At 36.7% G+C, this 19,329-nt stretch overlaps 1 protein-coding gene across 5 annotated transcripts in view; it reads left to right on the top strand.

The window, feature by feature from the left end:
- Positions 1-16,182, top strand: part of RPGRIP1L (RPGRIP1-like) — an 81,323-nt gene extending 65,141 nt beyond the window's left edge. For all 5 annotated transcript variants that reach the window (XM_014942561.1, XM_014942562.1, XM_014942558.1 and 2 more), the window contains exons 24-26: positions 3,646-3,730; positions 11,349-11,482; positions 15,598-16,182. In XM_014942561.1, coding sequence (XP_014798047.1) covers positions 3,646-3,730; positions 11,349-11,482; positions 15,598-15,701 — 323 coding nt within the window. In that variant the 3' untranslated portion in view covers positions 15,702-16,182. The remainder of the gene's footprint in view (positions 1-3,645; positions 3,731-11,348; positions 11,483-15,597) is intronic.
- Positions 16,183-19,329: the final 3,147 nt, after the last annotated feature.

Here is a 19,329-nt window from a genome sequence, read left to right as displayed (position 1 = left end):
GAGGTTAATTGAATATTTTCTTTAATAAAAATGAGATTTGCATGGGTAGAAAGAAATTTACTTTGAGCTTAGAAGGAAACTAATAGTCTTCTAGATTTTTGCATGGAGAAAATCAGGGTAAGTCCATAAGTAATCTAAAAGATCATTAATTCTTATAAATAAAACATTTTTCTATTATTTATAATGGGAACAGCTTGACTATTTTATAAAACGTCTTAACTGATACAGAAGGCTCCATGAGATTCCTTGCTTAAAAAACATTTAAAATTTTTCCATACCTTTTGCTCATGCTTCGCTGTCATTGCTTGATCTGTAAGATACCAAAAGATTAATGGAATCTTGCTGAAAAACAATATAGTAGAAGTCTGTTGATCTGTACATAGAAGATCCTATGAATTTCCCTTTTCACAAGTGGTTAGAGCATATAACTTGGCAATACTTGTTTATTTTGACTATGACTTTGTGACTAGGAATGGTTAGAAGATGGTTTTCTGAGCTCTTGGAACAGAAACTTGACTGGAAGATTTCCACACTCCAGGGTTACACCATATAGCTCTGGATTTCCCATGACATTCACTGCTCTATCCACTGCTGGCCATACTCACTGAGGAGAGGAGCTGTCGTGTTTGTTAGTGGTGGAAAGAGTTATTGGAATATCCAAGAATGCTTCCAAATACTACAGTCCCCTAAATTCAAAAAAAAAAAAAAAGTGGAACTTGCCAAATTGTGCTCCCACCATGGCTCTGTTCTGTCATTTGGTAAAAAGGAAGGATTCTGATTTTTGATGGGGTTTGTTTTGGGATGGTTTGGTTTTGATGTGTGGGTTTGTGACAGATCATAGTAAGCAATGAATTCATATTTTACATTAATGCAGTTTAACATTGTGTGCCAGAAATTATATGTATTTCCAGTCATCCCACAATATATGCTTTCAGGTAAATGGAATGGCAGTTTCACTGTCAGAAAAACGTAGGGAAACATGTTGCTCCAAGCAAACAAAGCCCAGTTTCCATCATATATAAATGGATCTATTGATATTTGACTCTTAATTTCTGTGAAATAAACATTTTTCTTATCAAGACCACAATTACTTTAATTACACATTTAATTGAAAAGCTGTATCTCTTGAGTGAACAGGTGGTTATTTGAACAATTTGAAGTACAAATGGAAGTAGACTAAAGAAAGGGGAGGTGGGGGAAAGATGATAGGGTTTATTTTTTATTAAAAATAAACTTCTGAAAATAGATATTCTAAAAGGTGGATTCGTCAGAAAACATTGTTATACTTCATTGTGTTTATTCCTTTTCTCCATTAAGGCTCAGCACTGTATGAGGCATTTTTTTCTTCATCCTTGTGATGAAACTCTGCTTCATCAGTTAGTCTCTTAGTTTTGTTAGAAAGTGAACTATGAATAAAATATGCTATAACAGAAGAAGCCGTGTTGATTTTGGAACTGCAGTGATTTTTAATGAGGTTCCAGGGTCATTGTAATCTTCAGATTTTAATGCTTCTTTAGGACAAACTTTAAAATTATAATTTTAAATACGAAGTGTCACAAGTTATTTTTGAATTATTTTTGTAATTAATTGGATAGAAATATGAGATGTTCCGTGCCTTGGAGCAATGTTAGAATTCTAAGTTCAAGCAGTACTAAGGGGTGATATAAAAGCATGTTATTCATCAGGAACTAAAAATATATTTTCACTATGGTTAATAGTTTTCCCCAGACTTGAATAGAGTTCTTGTGCTGAATGCTTTCCTAGTCTGATTTTTTCCATTGAGTGAAATGAATTTGAACTCTTCAGGTTTGTAAATAATTTCCATTTTAAATTGGTTTAGATAAAGAATTAGTAAACTTAGAACATTCCATTTGGGATGCTTATGGGGAAGGGAAGGATCTGTTGATGTGGCAGCTCCTTTGAAGTTCTCTGGCTGTCCATCTGTCTCCCTGCTGCCTCCCCAGCGCTTCCTGTGGTGGCCCCAGGAGCACTTGGCCATGAGAGTAGCACATGTGGAAAGTCATCCACATGCCCAAAAGAATAGCAGATGGCAGTAACAGCTCCTCTTAACCTGTCTGAGAAAGTAAGGCTATTGTGGGTGGAAACTAAGAAGTCCAAGACAGACCGTCAATGCTTTCATTTCTGTTAATAGAGGAAAAAAAAGTGTTAAATTGTAATCTCCTTTGCTTGAATGATTCAGATACCAATTGTACTGGCTGTTTTCTGAAAGTCACTAATCTCTAATAGTGCTTCTGCTGGCCAGGTAAGAGCTGAGGAGCACCTTTGAAGAAAACTAGAAAACCAGTAGGTCTGGAAAGTGTGCTTCCTGGAAGGACTTTTCTAGAGATATGTCCCTCAACAAATCCCCCTGCAAGGAATTAATTGGAGCCTCCTTATCTCTCTGTCATGCTCCTGTATTCCAATACTCTCTACTCCTTGGTAGAAATGGTAATTTCTGCTAATACAAATAAGTTTATTTCAGATAGTAGAAGACAGTACAAAATACATTCAGGATTTCTGTCAGCACGTGGAAAAGAAAACCTTAGTGTGATGTGGAGAGTGAAAAACAGCAGGTTTGAGTACAGTGGCAGAGTAACTAGAAGGGGATGAGGCATGTGAATATTAAAGATGTTGGAATTTAAAGCCAGGCAAGTTTCTAGCTCCTCCTCCTGCCCTAAAAAACAAATGAAAAATGTTCCTTAGAGCTGTGTTTGTATCTCAGAGGGTTATATTCATTCCAGTTCCATTCTAGCAAAAATTTTTCAGCTGCATTTCTTACTCTAAAAAAAAAAAAAGAAATTCCTTTAGCACTGTCTTTAGCATTCCTTACTCTAAAAAAAAAAAAAAAAAGAAATTCCTTAGCACTGTCTTTCAGTTCTTGCATCCTGAGTTTTTAAAATCTTTCACAGTGATTTACTGATACTGTCCACTGATGTGAACAGATACCATTTGCAAGACAGAAGCTACTTTCTTAATATAAGAGGCCCAAAAACTTCTTAAAGAATTTCCTAAAACCCTGTTTCTCATTCTTGTATTGTTTTTTCCAAACCAAGGCTATTTTTCTCTGTAGGTCATATTAATGGTACAAAAATTAAAAGCCAGTCCTTGTGTTTGTATTTTAAATTAAAACAATAAAAGGCTTTCAGAGCGTTCACACACGCTCCCCAGGCTGTGGATTTTCTCCAGTCCATTGGTCTAGATGTTTCTCTTATTGAAATATTGTGGCAGGAAAGGAGGATTAAATTACTGAGGCTGTCAAAAAGGACAAGCACTCTGCCATACATTATCATTATCACTCGCTTCCTCAGTGGAAGAAAATGCAGTAAATCACTTCAAATACAAAGCAATAAAGACCACTGGCTTTTAAAATCATGACTGCTATTGCCATTAACAGAAAATGACAGCTCTGTGGCGTGCTTAGATGCTGCTTGTATCTTTTTTGACAGTGTGCACATAAACCTGCCAGTGACACGCCATTAGATCACATGACCTTTCAAATTTGATTCTAACATTGTTGCTTTTCCTGAGGAAAGACAAGGGAAAGAAATGTTTATTTTTCTTTGTTCTTTTCGTCATGCTCTTTCTTCTAAAAGATGAAAAAAAAAAATTGTTAACTAATGATATTAATTCCGATTTGCTTTGCAGTGGTACATGTGGATAAAGCAAATAATGGTGCAAGAAGAGAGTATCTCAAGTTGATGCTTCTAAAGCCAGATCTACATTCTGACAGGTACATGTTAGTGCTGAAAAAGTCTATAAAGAGTCTTTGTAAATTATGTTTATGGTTTGGCTTAGTGTTTGACTGTATTGAGGAGGTATCATTGAGAAGTTAATACATAACTAACTAAGAAAATTTTTTCAGCCAGGAATGATACCTAGATCCCAATGTGGCGATTGATCTCCATTTCTTCCCTGAGTATGTTCACGTGGCATGGAATATTGCAACCTCTCTTAATGTTTTAGTGCTGTGCTTTGGTTTTGTTAACAGCCTGGTTTTGCAAAATGTAGATTCTATCATCAACATTCTATCAATAATGAATTTGAAAAGCACATACCTACCTGATGGTAGAGTAATACATCTGTAGTTTTCTGAATTCAGAGGACTAAAAGGAGTATAAAAGCTTCAGAAAGCGTTCCTTGGCCCTAAATTTTCCAAAAACCTATATATATGTAGATAAATGTAGCAGGCAGCTATTATATGTATACATATGAGAAAGAGTATAAATTAGTATTATCCAAGCTTATAATAATAAATTTGTTCTTATTCAAATCTTTTTGATTGATATAGCATGCAAGTTACTTTGAGAGAATGAATGACATCATAGATTCATAGAATGGTTTGGGTTGGAAGGGACCATAAAGAACATCCAGTTCCATCCTGTTGCCTGGGCAGGGACACCTCCCACCAGACCAGGTTGCTCCAAGCCCCATCCAGCCTGGCCTTGAACCCCTCCAGGGATGGGGCAGCCACAGCTTCTCTGGGCAACCTGGGCCAGGGTCTCACCAAAGAGAGTAAAGAGTGAAGAATTTCTTCCTAATATCTAATCTAAATTTCCCCTCTTTCAGTTTAAAACCATTATTCCTCGTCCTATCACTACAGTTCCTGATAAAGAGTCCCTCCCCATCTCTCCTGTAGGCCCTGCACCCTTAGATACTGGAAGCTGCTGCACATCCTATGATTCTGTTTCCTATTGAAGGTCAAATCTTCACTAAAATGGAACAATTATTCATTTAAAGATTAATTTCATTTGCAGAAGCGTAGAATACCTGCTGATTGTATTTGAAGTGTAAGAGTTACTTGTAAATCCTTTAAATACATGTTTATTCACAAATGACAGATTTGCTCTGCAGTAAAAGAGAGTGATCTCTCTTCATTCCATTTCCCTTCTAAAACTTTGGCCAGAAAACAGATTTTACTGGAATGGAGCAGGGAACACATAAAATGATTATTTGTTGGGATGGAAATATCATACCAAAACATTCTTAGGTTTGAGGATATGAAAAAAAAAAAAGTCTTCACTTAATAAGCAAGCAGAAGACTTCTTTTTCCATATAGATTAGGAAAGTGGGTAACATGTTGTAGTAAGAATTTAACGAATCTGAGGACAAATTATTCTTTCTTTCCTGAGGGATAATTCAGCAAAGGAAAATAGCTTGTCTGTGGGCTGCAATTTCACCTATAAATACTTAGATATCTACACTAAATATTTAACAAACCGAAGGTAAAAATTAGGTAAAATAACAGCAGTGAGCTTTTTCCCACAATGGAAGCATTTGTTTTTTACATGCACCATCATGGTTCTGTCCTGTGGGTAGGTTGTTTTCTGCATTTATCAGTGTGTCTAGTTTGGTCTGAAACTTCAGTTCTGTGCTGCCTAAATAGCAAGGCAGGAAAAGTTCATCAGTAGTCCAGTTCCTTGCTTTATCTGAGCAAGAGGACCACCGGGAAACAAAAATGTATAGAAAGATTCTGTCTATACACCAAATGTTTTCAACTCTCTGCGTTTCAAACCTGGCCTAGTTCTATCTTCAACACATGTTTTCTATCACGAGCCTTACAAACTAATATCAGAACTTCTTCAGCTGAAACAGGAACTGAACTAAACTAATGCTTTAAAGCTCAGGAAACCAAATTATCAAGGATATAAATATCGTTGAAAATTGGCTGCATGTGGTTTAGCCTGACACTTTTTTGGTGTTTGTGCTATGTCAGCTTCTAGGAGCATAGATAGTGTATTAGGTATAGCAAGTGCTGGATTAAGTTTTCAGGTGAACTTTCTCCCTGTCACAATAAATGTTGTTAGAAATGATACTTATGATGATCGAGTCCATATTAGAACATGCTGTTTTCGTCTCCCAAACGGCGAGTCACTTTAATGAATGTCCCTTGAAAAAGATAAATATTCTCAGGTGTTAAAAGAGATACTAACATAATACATAAAATTACTGTTAAGACAAAGTTGGAACTACAGTGTAATCCTATAGTTGAAACAGGAGCCAATTTGCCCCTGAAAATAATGCATTTCACAGATTTATACTCCTTTAGTTTATACTTGCAATTAAGTAAATATAGATTGTCATGGTATTTATATGGGAAAATATGTTTATTTCAGAGAATCACGGAATCATTTAGGTTGGAAAAGACCTTTAAGATCATTGAGTGCAACCGTAAACCTAACACTGCCAAGTCCACCACTGATCCCTGTCCCTCCACATCTACCCATCTTTCAAATACCTCCAGGGATGGTGACCCAACCACCTCCCTGGGCATCCTGTTCCAATGCTTGACAATCCTTTTGATGAAGAGGTTTTCCTAATATCTACAATCTCAACTTTGTTGGGAGTGGGATTTACTGTTCATTAAAAGATGAGATTTCAAAACAAAGTTGATTTTTCTATTCTTTCAGTGTCATTTGTTGATAAGGAATCATTTTAAGTGTTTATAAGAAATGTTGGTTTTGTTTTCAAATTTGAAATGGCTTTAGTGGCAGAAAAGGAAAGAATATTCAGTATTCAAGAAAATCAAGGAAATATGCAGCTGAAGAGAATGATGTAAAATCTGAAATATATAAGCATGAAGGAGTAGGAGACTAAGAAGACTGCTTGAAATCCTGTTTGGGTTAGTAATTGTTGTATACCACAAAGGTGGTTCTCCTTTGACAAGCATCTTTGTCTTTATATTTTCAGACAGACAATGTCTCTATCATTAATATGGAAATTTTGTCAGAACACTTGCTTTTTCTTACAGCTGTATTGTGTGACATGGGTAGCCTTTTTGGTTTGTTTGTTTTTCTGTATAATAGGAATTCAAATTATATTCCTCCATCAATAGCTAGGAAGCTATTCTTTCTAATATTTGTAAAACTTTGAAGAAAAAAAAAAGGATAGAAAATTATTATTCTGTTTTATCATCTGAACCCCAGAGCTATTTACTTACGTGTTCAAGTCTTTAAATCAGTTAATAAGAGGAGGCATTTCTGGCAGTCCATTTACTGTACTGGAACTGTGTCATAGTTCTCTTTTATTCTTCCTCCTGTTTGTATTCCACTGGTGCCTTGCAGCATTTGAAGAGTGTAGAAATTTGGCTCGTATAGAGAATTTTAGGGGATTCCTGGTGCCAGATTGTACGTGCAGACCTGGCAGCAGAGTCGCTGCTCTCCTGACAAGTGTCAAAAGAGACATATGTGAGGAATGGAGGAATCCATTCTCCTACCAGTCACCCTGCTGTGATAACAAGAGTGAACAGGTTTATGCAAGAGGTTTCCAGCCTGATCCTGACAGGTGCGTCATTTCTTGGTAGGAAATGATTGTTCCTCCAAGAGACTGACTCTATGAAGTTATTGTTCTCCAAAGTAACCAAATCTATGTGTCTGTGTTATAGGAATACAGAGCTAATAATATATTAGCTTCACGTTAATATAGCTATAGTAACACACAAGATTTTATCCTTGCTACTTAAATTGCTGGTCTGTGGAATAAAGAATTAGAATCAAATTCACCTGTATCACAGCTTTTGTCCATGCTCTCTAAATTCTCTGTGTGATAACACCTTTAAGTGTTATCATGACAACAACAGTAAATATTTATCCAGGTTTTTCTGCTTCATTGTTTTAAGGCAATTATTATTATTTTTTACTTTTAGCCCTTTGTTATCAGACAAGTTTCATTTAGTTCTCTAGTCGTTCTTCTAGTGGCTAGCAAATATCTTCCCACACAGTGCTTGTAACAGGATGTCAAGATTTCTTCTCATTCTCTCAGTAGGCATGGGATTCCTGCAAGGGGACAAGTACTGATACCTGGTGTTATTGAAATGTGGAAATGAGCTAGAGAGAAAGTCTAGGATCCTAGAGAGACATACTGGAGAGGGACACTATATATAGCTTTACTTATGTAAGAAATCCTAGTGTTAATTGGATATTCCAACTTCCATGGAAGTTCCCTTGGTGAGTGAGGCAGCGGGTGAGGTCAGATGGGACACTGCTGCACATTGGTGCATTCTGTGCTGAAGCAGAGTGAGGAGTATGTTCACATGCACGATGTTCCAAGGTCATGTAAACAGTGTGTTTGTAGCCAGTTCAACCTGAAAACAAGTCTTGCAATTTTTAGTAAATCATGACACTGCTGCACATTGGTGCATTCTGTGCTGAAGCAGAGTGAGGAGTATGTTCACATGCACGATGTTCCAAGGTCATGTAAACAGTGTGTTTGTAGCCAGTTCAACCTGAAAACAAGTCTTGCAATTTTTGGTAAATCACAGAATGCTGTGGGGTTGAAAGGGACCTCTGGAGATCATCTAGTCCAACCCCCTGCCAGAACAGGTCCACCCAGAGCAGGTTGCACAGGAACGTGTCCAGGTGGGTTTGGAATGTCTCCAGAGAAGGAGACTCCACCACCTCCCTGGGCAGCCTCTGCCAGGGCTCTGCCACCCTCACAGGAAAGAAGTTTCTCCTCATGTTTAGATGGAGCTTCTTATGTTCAACTTCGTGCCCGTTACCTCTTGTCCTGTCCCTGGGCACCACTGAAAAAAGACTGGCCCCATCCTCTTGACACCCACCCTCTAAGTATTTATAGGTGTTGATCAGATCCCCCCTCAGCCTTCTCTTCTCCAGACTAAACAGACCCAAGTCCCTCAGCCTCTCCTCCTAAGGGAGATGCTCCAGGCCCCTCATCATCTTTGTAGCCCTTTGCTGTCCCCTCTCCAGCAGTTCCCTGTCCTTCTGGAACTGGGGAGCCCAGAACTGGACACGATATTCCAGATGGGGCAAATTAAGAACACAAGTTAAAGCATACTGAATATGATATTTAAATATTGTCTAAAATGAAAGGATTTGTGATATTTTTTTAAAAATACAAATGTCAAAGTGATTGTGGTACCATTCTTACAGTCTATTATTGGAGTATTCCCATGGGATCTAGAGTTCAAATCTCCTCCTTCCTGATCAGCAGCAAAGATTTAATCCAATGTTATGATTGTTTAGGCATATTGGAACTGTAAGGTGTTAGATGTGCAGTTCTTCTGTTGAGTTGAATGGAAAATACTTGAGTAGGATCTGAACCAGAAAGTGGATCAGTATGAAAAACTCTCCACTTTGGCTTTAAGGTACTGTCCCACATGGTTTTAGGTTCTGCTTTTAGTTTATGCCTTAGTGAAAATTTCAGTAGTAGTTGTTACCCTTAAGTGATAAAAATTAAACCAGTACTAATCCCTTCCTCTTCTGTCACTGTCATAACTGCTAAGCTGGTTTCTCCAATTGATTTGATTTAACATTGACACTGAATCATAACAAAACAGATCTGTTCCCAACAGCCAACAGTTTTATTAGTTACTTACAATTTTTAATTTGTTTTTATTTCATTCAATATTTATCTTAAACATCTAATTATTTCTTTCTTTTTGATTGAGTTCTGGCAGTTCTGCTGCTGCTTAGCTCTGTGCCAAAATCTTAAGTTAGATCTCTTATACTCAATCAAGCCACCTGCTGTTGGAAATAGCCATGGTATTTTTCCTTTTTTTGCCTCCAGATATTTTTTTAAAGACACTTATTTTCAATTATGTCCGATTTTAGTGACAAATATTTATATACATTTTTTCTATAATAAATATTTGCTAGTAAGAGCCAGGCACAAAAATAAACTACTATAAAAACATTTTGCAGTTGTTGTTATGTTTAAAGTCTTTTAGGAAGATCTGATTATATTTTGTCGAAGATATCCTTTCCAGTAGGCTTGGCTTTTACTCAGCTTGATTGTTACTCATTTGGAATCATGCTTATTGTAACATTTTGAGGCTTTAAAACTCACAAGCATTCACAGTTTAAACAATGTTGCCAAGACATACCAAAAAAAAAAATAGTTAGCTCTGAATTCCTGTCGTTTTGTCAGTCTCGGTGTTTTTGGCCCCAACACAAGCCACTAACTCAAGTCAGCTCCAGCACAATACTGGAATTATGTGTTTAAAAGAAAAGCCATACTTGGATGCAATGAGTGTAATTTAAGTTCACAGAAGAAATGCAAATATTTTGTATAGTTGTTGGACTTAGATGATTGGGAGGGACCAACAGGCTGTGTTTAGAAAGCACCAGCAATTCTCAAAGCCCTTTGTATCCAGGCTCTACTCACGGGTAGGTTTTTATGTGTAAAACAGGAACAGGATAATGAGGGAATTTTATGTGTAAAACAGGAACAGGATAATGAAGATAAAATATGAGAGGAATTGGTCAGAGGGAACAAGTATAGGACAAATTACTGTGTAAGGTCCAACTTTAAATAATGAATACACAAGACAGCATTAGAAAGATACTATTTTGAGACAACTGCCTTTAGGTTCCTGTTATTTTTGTGGAATGTGTTTCTTGGCTAGAACGTGCTCTCCAACTATCTAAATGAGGTGTGAAAACTCTCAATAACTTTCAGCTAAATATTTTAGACTTGGTGCTTGGAAATATTTGATTCATTGAATATGGCTAGTATTTCTGATATCAGGAAAATATTTGATACGGTTTGTCTTTCTCAAATATTTATCTTGTGTCTCTGACACCACTCAGTGTGAAGCCAAGAAAATGCATTGGCTTAAAATATACTCATTTAGATCTAAATTATCGAGTGGTGCAGACCAGAGAATCTCTAGTGCAATGCAGCTGTGGCTAATGGTCTGATAGTCACAGTATATAGATTTTTAGGATGATTTTGAGAATTCAGAATACTAGTCAGTCCCACTGACTGAATGTCTGTTGCAGTGGAATGCAAATAATTTGCATGGTGTGGTCAACACAGTAAGAAGGTAAATAAATAAGTAAATAAAAACAAAAAACCTACCAGAAAACCCCTAACAGTATTGTTAATATTTTATATAAATGACTTTTGCTATAAAAGCCTCAAAGTACATAAATACAATCTTGATTTTTACCTGTGGGCAGTAAATATAAAGAAAATTGGTGACTTCAACAGTCAATTCAACAGCTGAACTAAACAAACTTAGAAGTTTCAAATGTGGAAAAGCCTTTAATCCTTAAGCTGATTCTGCCCGTCACTGCCATATGAACAAGAATTGTGCCACGGGGGGGTGGAGGGTGAGATAAATGAAACAGTTCTACAAGCTACGGGTCTGTGGCTACAACTTCTGTCCTTCTAGTACTGCTAAATAATGCCTGAGGAGGAGGAAGGATATAAAAGAAAGGGTCTCAGATTATTCTTGTCATGGAAAATGTTGAATATAATTGATAAAGAGTTCTGGTTTATGCTTAACTGGTAACATAAGAGTGTGGGTTTTGCCTTTTTTTTCTGGTTTTTTGGTTAATTTTCAACCCTTTTTGAAGGTACATTTTTATTTATTTATTTTTGATGTTTAGCCTACGATTTACAGTGGTCAGTGATCCCCCAGAAGATGAACAGGATCTTGAATGCGAAGACATCGGTTTTGCATACGTCAGTTTGAGAGAGATATTCCAGAAGCAAAGAGATATCATTGAGCAAGATATTGATGGTAAGTTTTTAGAGATTGTTTTCTTGTCACCGTTTGTAACCTAAAAATGATCTGTTGAATTTCTGCTTTTCTCTGCAAGCTTTACTGTGCAAGCAGTTGTTTGACATAGTTTCAATAAGAAATTACTTGATATTAACTTATGGTTTCCACATTTGTTTGCAAAAGCAAAAACTGTGTGCTATTGTTATTCCTTAAAATCTGTTTTTAAAAAGCCAAAACCAAACAGCATTCCCAGCTCATAGTAATTATTTCATAAAACCTAAGAACTTCCAGGACGTGGCCGCTTACTATAATTCTCGATTTTGTACAGCATACTTCATGCTGGTAAGACTATAAATGTATATTGTGTTACTAAAACTCATGTCTAGAATAACTCTGTATTGCTAATGTCTATATCTTATTTGAAGTTATATTATAACTCCCAGAGTACCTCAGGCTTGTGTCCTCCCTATGAAACCCGTTTGTGAGACAGTAGGAAATACCGGTGGCTTTGGGTAGATGTCAGTTTAGATTGTGCATCCTTCTGTCCCAGGCTGTGACCACACTTTCACTGTGACTCATTAAAGCCAGGTGAGTAGGAGGTGTGGGATCTCCCCTTTCCTGGGCCTTAAGACAGCATTTTTATAACACTGATAAGAAGACTTAAGAAGGATTCTTGGTCCTTTCGGAGGCAGCAAAGGAAAATATTGTCCTTGCTTAGATTCTCCTGTTCCCCAGGGCAGCAGGGACATGGTTATCAATGGTGCCTTCCCTGTTCCTCTCCGTCCTGGGGGTGTTGGTCAACTGTTGGCTGAACATGAGTGTGCCCAGGTGGCCAAGAAAGCCACCAGCATCCTGGCCTGTGTCAGGAACAGCGTGGCGAGTAGGGCCCGAGAGGTGATTGTCCCCCTGTGAGGCTGAGGGAGCTGGGGTTATTCAGCCTGGAGAAGAGGAGGCTGAGGGGAGACCTTATTGCTCTCTACAACTCCCTGAAAGGAGGGTGTAGAGAGGTGGGGGTCGGTCTCTTTTCTCAAGTCACAGGCGACAGGACAAGAGGAAATGGCCTCAAGTTACGCCAGGGGAGGTTCAGGCTGGATATTAGGAAAAATTTTTTCACTGAAAGGGTTCTCAGCCATTGGAATGGGCTGCCCAGGGAGGTGGTTGAGGCCCCATCCCTGGAGGTGTTCAAAAGACGGGTTGATGTAGTGCTGGGAGGTCTGGTTTAGTGATGATGTTCCTTGTTTGTTGTGTGGGTGTCTATTTTTGTCAGTCAGGTTGACGGTTGGACAAGATGATCTTTAAGGTCCCTTCCAGCCTAGAAGATTCTGTGATTCTGTCCTCTTTCCCCACTGTGGTGAAGCTGAGGGTGTACCTGTTCTAGAACAGTTGCTCTCCTGTAACAGTAAGTGAACCAGTGGGATTACTGGGCACAGTGGCCCCATGTTCACAAGATACTCTTAGCAATAGGAAGAGTTCTCCGTAGCTCCATCGGAATGCTAAGCTAATGGGACTTTGTTACTTCTGCTGCCGTGTCTAATGACCATACCTTGAGTGACGGAGAGCTGAGTAGTAAGGGAAAAAAAAATAGGCTTTCTTATCCATTTCCATTATCATGCATGATTTGCATCCATGCTGTAGCTAAAATACTCTATGCATCAAAGTTCCAGGAACACGATAAGGAAAATTCTAAGAAGAATCAGATTTCCATACCCTGGAAAAATAATATACGGATTTGATGCATTTCTTACTGTGGCTAAACTACTTAATCTTTTCTTCACCAATGTTTTTTTTTTTCCAAGTAGTTGTATCAAAGCACGTCTCTTCCAAAAAGGTATTTCAGAGTCTCTCATTAGGAAATTGGTTTTGTTCTGGATTTTATGGCCATAATTCCCATTTGATAACATTGATTAGCGATATAAATATAATTCTGTACCCTTGACGGTCACCTTTCACAAAACTCTTACAACTACAAATAGTCACCTCTGATAATAATTATGACAGGAAGGGACAGGGTTCTGTTACTAGTTGTTGTTCTGTCAAAAGGTAATCATTTCTATGTAACGACAACTATTTCAGTATTGTGAGGAGCGTTTTTTCCCCTAATCATAAGACATTTGAACTAATTTTTACCTCATGTACCATTGTATCTATGAAATTGATAGTAATAGATAGAAATACTTCTATTCTTATCCCTATCCACACTTCTCCTCTTCCTTGCAGATGCTGTACAGTTTTGATTTATATTTTTTATTGGATCCATAATTATATTTTCTGAAAACTTAGAAATTTCAGAGAATTGAAATGAATTCTATATTAATATATGTCAGATCATAGCAGAAGTAGAATATTTCCATATATTCTCTTGTAAATTGTCATTGTAAAAAGATCTGCTCTTAAGATCTAGACACAAACTCCAATTAAATGTAAGGGCACAATAAATAGAATTCCTAAATAATATTGTACATCTTCTCAGAGGTGGGTATTGGTTTGAGGAAAAAGAAGACACAAACTCCAATTAAATGTAAGGGCACACTAAATAGAATTCCTAAATTAAAACCTAGACACAGGGAAGTTCAGAGGATGCTGCCCCATGAAGATCTAATAATTCTTAAGTCAGATACCATAAACTTCATTCTTTTTGAGGACAGCAAGCATGATATTTTGTATCATGTTCCTTTCATTGGTGATTGTGGGAAAACGGCCTACGTGAAATGTGAAGCAATTAAGTGAATGGCTAAGCAAGAGGCTGGATGAAAAAGAGTTCAGACAAGACGTATAACAATATGTCTCAGAGATAACAAAGATGTTAAAACTGAGAAAACAGAATTAATGTTGTCTTCTGATAGCATTCGCTACAGTTATCCCATCGCTTTAGAAGTAGAATACAAGACGTATAACAATATGTCTTAGAGATAACAAAGATGTTAAAACTGAGAAAACAGAATTAATGTTGTCTTCTGATAGCATTCGCTACAGTTATCCCATCGCTGTTAGAAGTAGAAAGAATCAAGTCCCCTGAAGTCTGCTCTTTAAGTTGACAGTTCACGGAGTGAGTTGTTCAAGGGTAGACAGAATGGTTTGGATCTCTAAGAATAGCATCAAATCTGTCCTACAATAGCTCTAGCAACAAAGTCAACGATGGAAGGTTTATCCTGTGATTTTCCTTCTCCAAACCTCTTCTGAGCCGTCCCAGCAGCCTGGAAGTTGTAGCACGCGGTATCATGGCATGTCCCAGAGCACTTATCCCAGTTTGTGCAGTAAATACACAACCTTGCCATTTGTCTGCTGTATAATTTGCTTTGAAAAGATGTGCTGTCAAGAGTATTTGGTTTTATTCCAATTCCTTCTGGAGTCATGCTAGGCCGCCTCACTGCTTTTCATGCAGGACTGGGAAAGAGCCTCATTTTTGCTTGTTAGCAGCATGGTTTTAATCACAGCAGCAGAGACTGTGGCCCTCTGGGCTCACTTAGGTTATTGATAAAGAGGGCAATTTTAAATTATGTTAGGTAATTTCTGTAAAATAGATATTTTAAATACTACTTTAAAGCCCACATACACAAGGATGAAGGTAATTAAATAGTTTAGTCTAGGGGAACTACCATCTTTGACTACGCTTCGCTATTTTACAACACATAGAAGCTTGGAATTATTTTGTGTGCACAAAGAATTTTGCATTGCACCACTGTAAAAACCAATTTACTATTTAAATACTAATAACTATGCAGGCTGATTTGGACCTGTAGAAAGTGCATTACTTGGTTTATTTTTTACTTAAAACTCTTTGTAACTATGCATATATGTCTTTAATAGAATTTGGAACACCTATATTTACATATTGTGAAAAATAATTATTATTGGCAATTATCGTACAGATAATCATCTTTATTTCAAAGTTAATTCCAACACTAATAGTTTTATTGATGTACATTGTAGTTCTTGGAGTGCTTAGTTTCCAGTAGGCTCCGTGCCTGAACTGGAAGATTTCTTTCTTTCTTTCTTTTATTTCATTTTCATCCTTTTTTTTAAGCATATGCTAGGTGCCTTTTAATCTGTCCAAATGCTAAGGAGAATTACCAGAACAAAAGCAAACCCTTAAATGAAACTGCTAATGCTGTTTTCTGATGTTTCCTTTCTAGTTTTCGATGCACAAGATGATAGTGCGGTAATTGGGAAGCTCAAAGTATCAGTGGAAGCCCTCCACGCGCTGCGCGCGGTCTACCAGGAATGCCAAGATGACTAGGAGGCATGAAAGGGAAGTTTGCCTACAGAAGTTCCTTCTCCCAGTGTAAATACATGCTTGATAGTGCTTCAAAGATGAGATCTTTGTAATTCTTACAGTATATTTAATGTATAATTTATATGAAAAGGACGCTTGATTTGTAGTTGTAAAGTTTTGTATACTTTTCAGTCTGTTTGTTTTTATATTTCCCCCCTAAGGCTAAGAATCTCTCCACAATGGACAACGCCTTGTAAATAATTAATACCTACATGATTGAATGATGTGCTTTATTTGCATTTTCAAGATTTTTGCCTACATAAAACAGTAATAAAAATGCAAGTCAAAATTTTAATTTTTAATAAAAAAACCATAAGCCTTAGAAAACTGATTAAAAATACTTTTATGTTATCCCTAATCACCCCACTAAATGGAATGCCTGTGATTAGCCTCATTAAGAATTTTATACTGTGAAGATTTTATTAAAAGCAATATATGAAAATTACTTGGATTAATGTGTTAATCTGCCTCTTTAAAATGCTAATATCCATTTTATGCACATTAAATCTCAGTATGTGTTTTCTTTGATGCATGCAGTTCCTATCAATTAAATATAAAAAATGAGGCTAGTTGCAGGACTTATTAAATTACTGCAACCTTTTTTTAAATAACTTTTACCCTTCTACTAACATTATAATCAGCTGTTTATGATTATCAGGATTTGAAGTAGGGGGGAGGGCAGGCACAATCATTTTTCTGTACAGTAAAAGATTTACTTTCAGCCAACATCTGTCAAAGCACAAAAAGAAGCCATAGAGTATCAGATTTTGCTTCACCTAGTTTGAGCTGTAGGGACAGGCAACTCTGTTCTCATTTGTTTTTTGTCACTTTTAGACCTTGCATCAAACATCTACAATGAATGGTTGTATCTGAAAAACCAGTGTCTAGCTTGGAAAGTTAATTTTCCAGCTTTTAACCAATCTCAGTGAAGGATTTAATTGATATTTTTAATGGAGCTGTGAATCAATGCTGCAAAAGGATTGTCTCTTGAGAACGGGGATATAATACATTTCATTTTTTAATTTACTTTTTTATTTGTCATTTTCTTCAAAGGATTTTATAGGCTGTGGATTTCTACTGTTTGCAAACAGGCTATGTTTCTTCATAAGCATATGTAAAGTATTCAGAGAGATAAGTAATTTATTAAAATCTACCTAATTTGCCGTGATATATTAAATCTCTGCTTCAGTGATCACAGACCATTTCATTTAGAGAATTAGGCATTCCCTCTTTGTGTGATTAAAGCTCTGGAAAATGAGTTCTTTGCTCCTATTTGTGAACATTCAAAGCCTGCTAATGGCAAGAAGATGGAATAGATTATGAGACAATTCATTACAGTTCAACAGGAAAAAAAAAAGCAGCTATAATGCAGAAATGCAAGTATGAATATCTGCATATAGTTTGAACCATCTGTGCTCTAATGGCTTCAATAATGGCTCTTCGTCTTCAGTAGGCTTTGAAATGACATCCATACAATATTAATTTGTTGATGTACATTATGAGGCCAATGGAATGAATATATTCTGACCACAGAAATCTCTGAATTCCAACGTGAACCCATGGTTGACTCCATTTTAGGACCTACCATCTTCAGCAGTGCTTCTCCTCCAGCCTTTGCCAATCCTCGCAGCGTTTCATTCCTCTGGAGCTTCTCGGCGACCACAGACAGCTGCATTCCTCAACCCCTCCGTTCTTCACTTAATGGCCATATGTTTGTTGTCATTTGGGCTGGCGCTTAGTTCATCATTTTGGCCACTCTTTCTAGCTTTTTTTGGCTCTGTGCATCTATATTGTCAATAAGGCTGTTATTATACATTACAATAATTCGAAACAGCTAGATTCAACACTGAGATTAACTGAGTGGCTTTTGAGAAATTTAGTTGCGGTATTCTGTCAGGAGGTTCTTATTATTCTTCTAATACTTTGCAAACCAAACTAAATATCCTGCGCATAAACAAAGACGAAAATTGTATTGAGTTTTGGTGTGTGACTGTTTACTGACTTGCAGGAGAACTATGTAACTGGGGCTTGTTTTCTTCTGAAATAAACCATGTGGTAAAATTAGAAAATCGGTGATGTTCATCTCGCTTAAACATTTACAGTAACACCCTTAGCGCTTAATCTTCGCCATCTGAAGCTGGAAACTTAGAAACCAAGCATTCATATATCCATTAAACACAGAGCTGTTCGGTAAGTCACTGCAAAACCTTCCAGTTGACATTAGCTTACATTGTGTTAACTGTTCTCAGTGACTCCATCATTAACATGGATAATTGGCCTCAAGTCCCGACACGGATCTCTTTGGAAGGCTCGCTATTACTCAGTTTGGGATCTAACAAAAAATAATCTCCATTTCTGTTCATGTTTATTACTAAGACAGATATAATATTCGGTGAGGATTTTTCCAACAGATGGACTGTATTATCTTATGCAACATAAACACATGAACATACTAGAAAGTTTTGTTCTTGCATTAACTAGTCTGTATTTCCAACACACTCTTAAATCTTAAGTCTAAATACTGCACTGTGCAGGGAAAGTGGAAAATGTAATCTAGCACTATTTTTGTCCAGATTTTAGCTCTGAATAGATAGAAGGAAACTTACATCTCTGTACTCTCTAGCCTGAGGCAACAAGTATCCTTTTTTTGTGTGTGCAATATGTAGGTAAGCACATTCCTTTTTGCATTTTAGAAAAGGAGCCTTATTAATGCTGAGTACTGCCATACTTTGAAATGTTACTTAATTGACATTAATTTTTGTGGAATAGATAAATTTTTTCCAATGGTGTAACTTGGATGCAACAGTGGTCCTGCATAAGATGAATCGTGCAGGGTCAGATGATCAGTTTTGTTATTTTATATCTTTTCCCATTGATTGATACAGCTTGTAGCTTTGTTGTGGTATCTTCTTATGTGATGTAAGAGCTGCTGTTCTCCGAGTCTCCCAGGTATGTTTATCATGATGGAAACTTAAATTTAGCTCAAAATACTTTTTTTTTTTTTTTTTTTTTTTTTTTCTTCTTGCCATGTTGCTTTTAACCTGTTATAACCTTAAGCTAGGGATGGAAGTTATAAGAGCAAATACATCATGAACCGAGGTAATTTTTGCTGTACAGTAAGTCTCAGCTTATCTCATTATACATTTATAAGAGTAGACGTAGCATGACAAAAAATTATAATAACTTGCTTTGCAGGACTTTTACAACTGAAGACCAGTATTTATGTTAATAGTAATATTGTTTTAAAATGCTTTTTATTATTTCAATGTGTAGTAAGGCATAACTCAAGAAGTCACGAAAGATATCAAGATTAAATATTAGCTGTTAAATTTCATTTTCTTTTTCATATTAGAACTGAGAAGTAAATTCAAATCTAGACTTCAAATTGCGGAACAAACTTTGTTGCATGTTTCAGAGCCAGAGAAATATTTTGTATTGCAGTTAGGTATTTTTGCAGGTGATGGATGATAATGATTTATCCATCAGTTTTTCCAGATATTCCACAATTGAATATATATTTTTTTTATAAGACTTCTTCAACATTACTGTTCATGATACAGGTCTCAGTAATTGGACTAGATCCCAATCCTGC

Source organism: Calidris pugnax, unplaced genomic scaffold (assembly GCF_001431845.1).
Source record: "Calidris pugnax isolate Ruff unplaced genomic scaffold, ASM143184v1 scaffold28, whole genome shotgun sequence".
Classification (NCBI taxonomy): domain Eukaryota; kingdom Metazoa; phylum Chordata; class Aves; order Charadriiformes; family Scolopacidae; genus Calidris; species Calidris pugnax.
The sequence above is the reverse complement of the archived record's forward strand: the minus strand, read 5'-3'. Positions and strand labels throughout refer to the sequence as shown.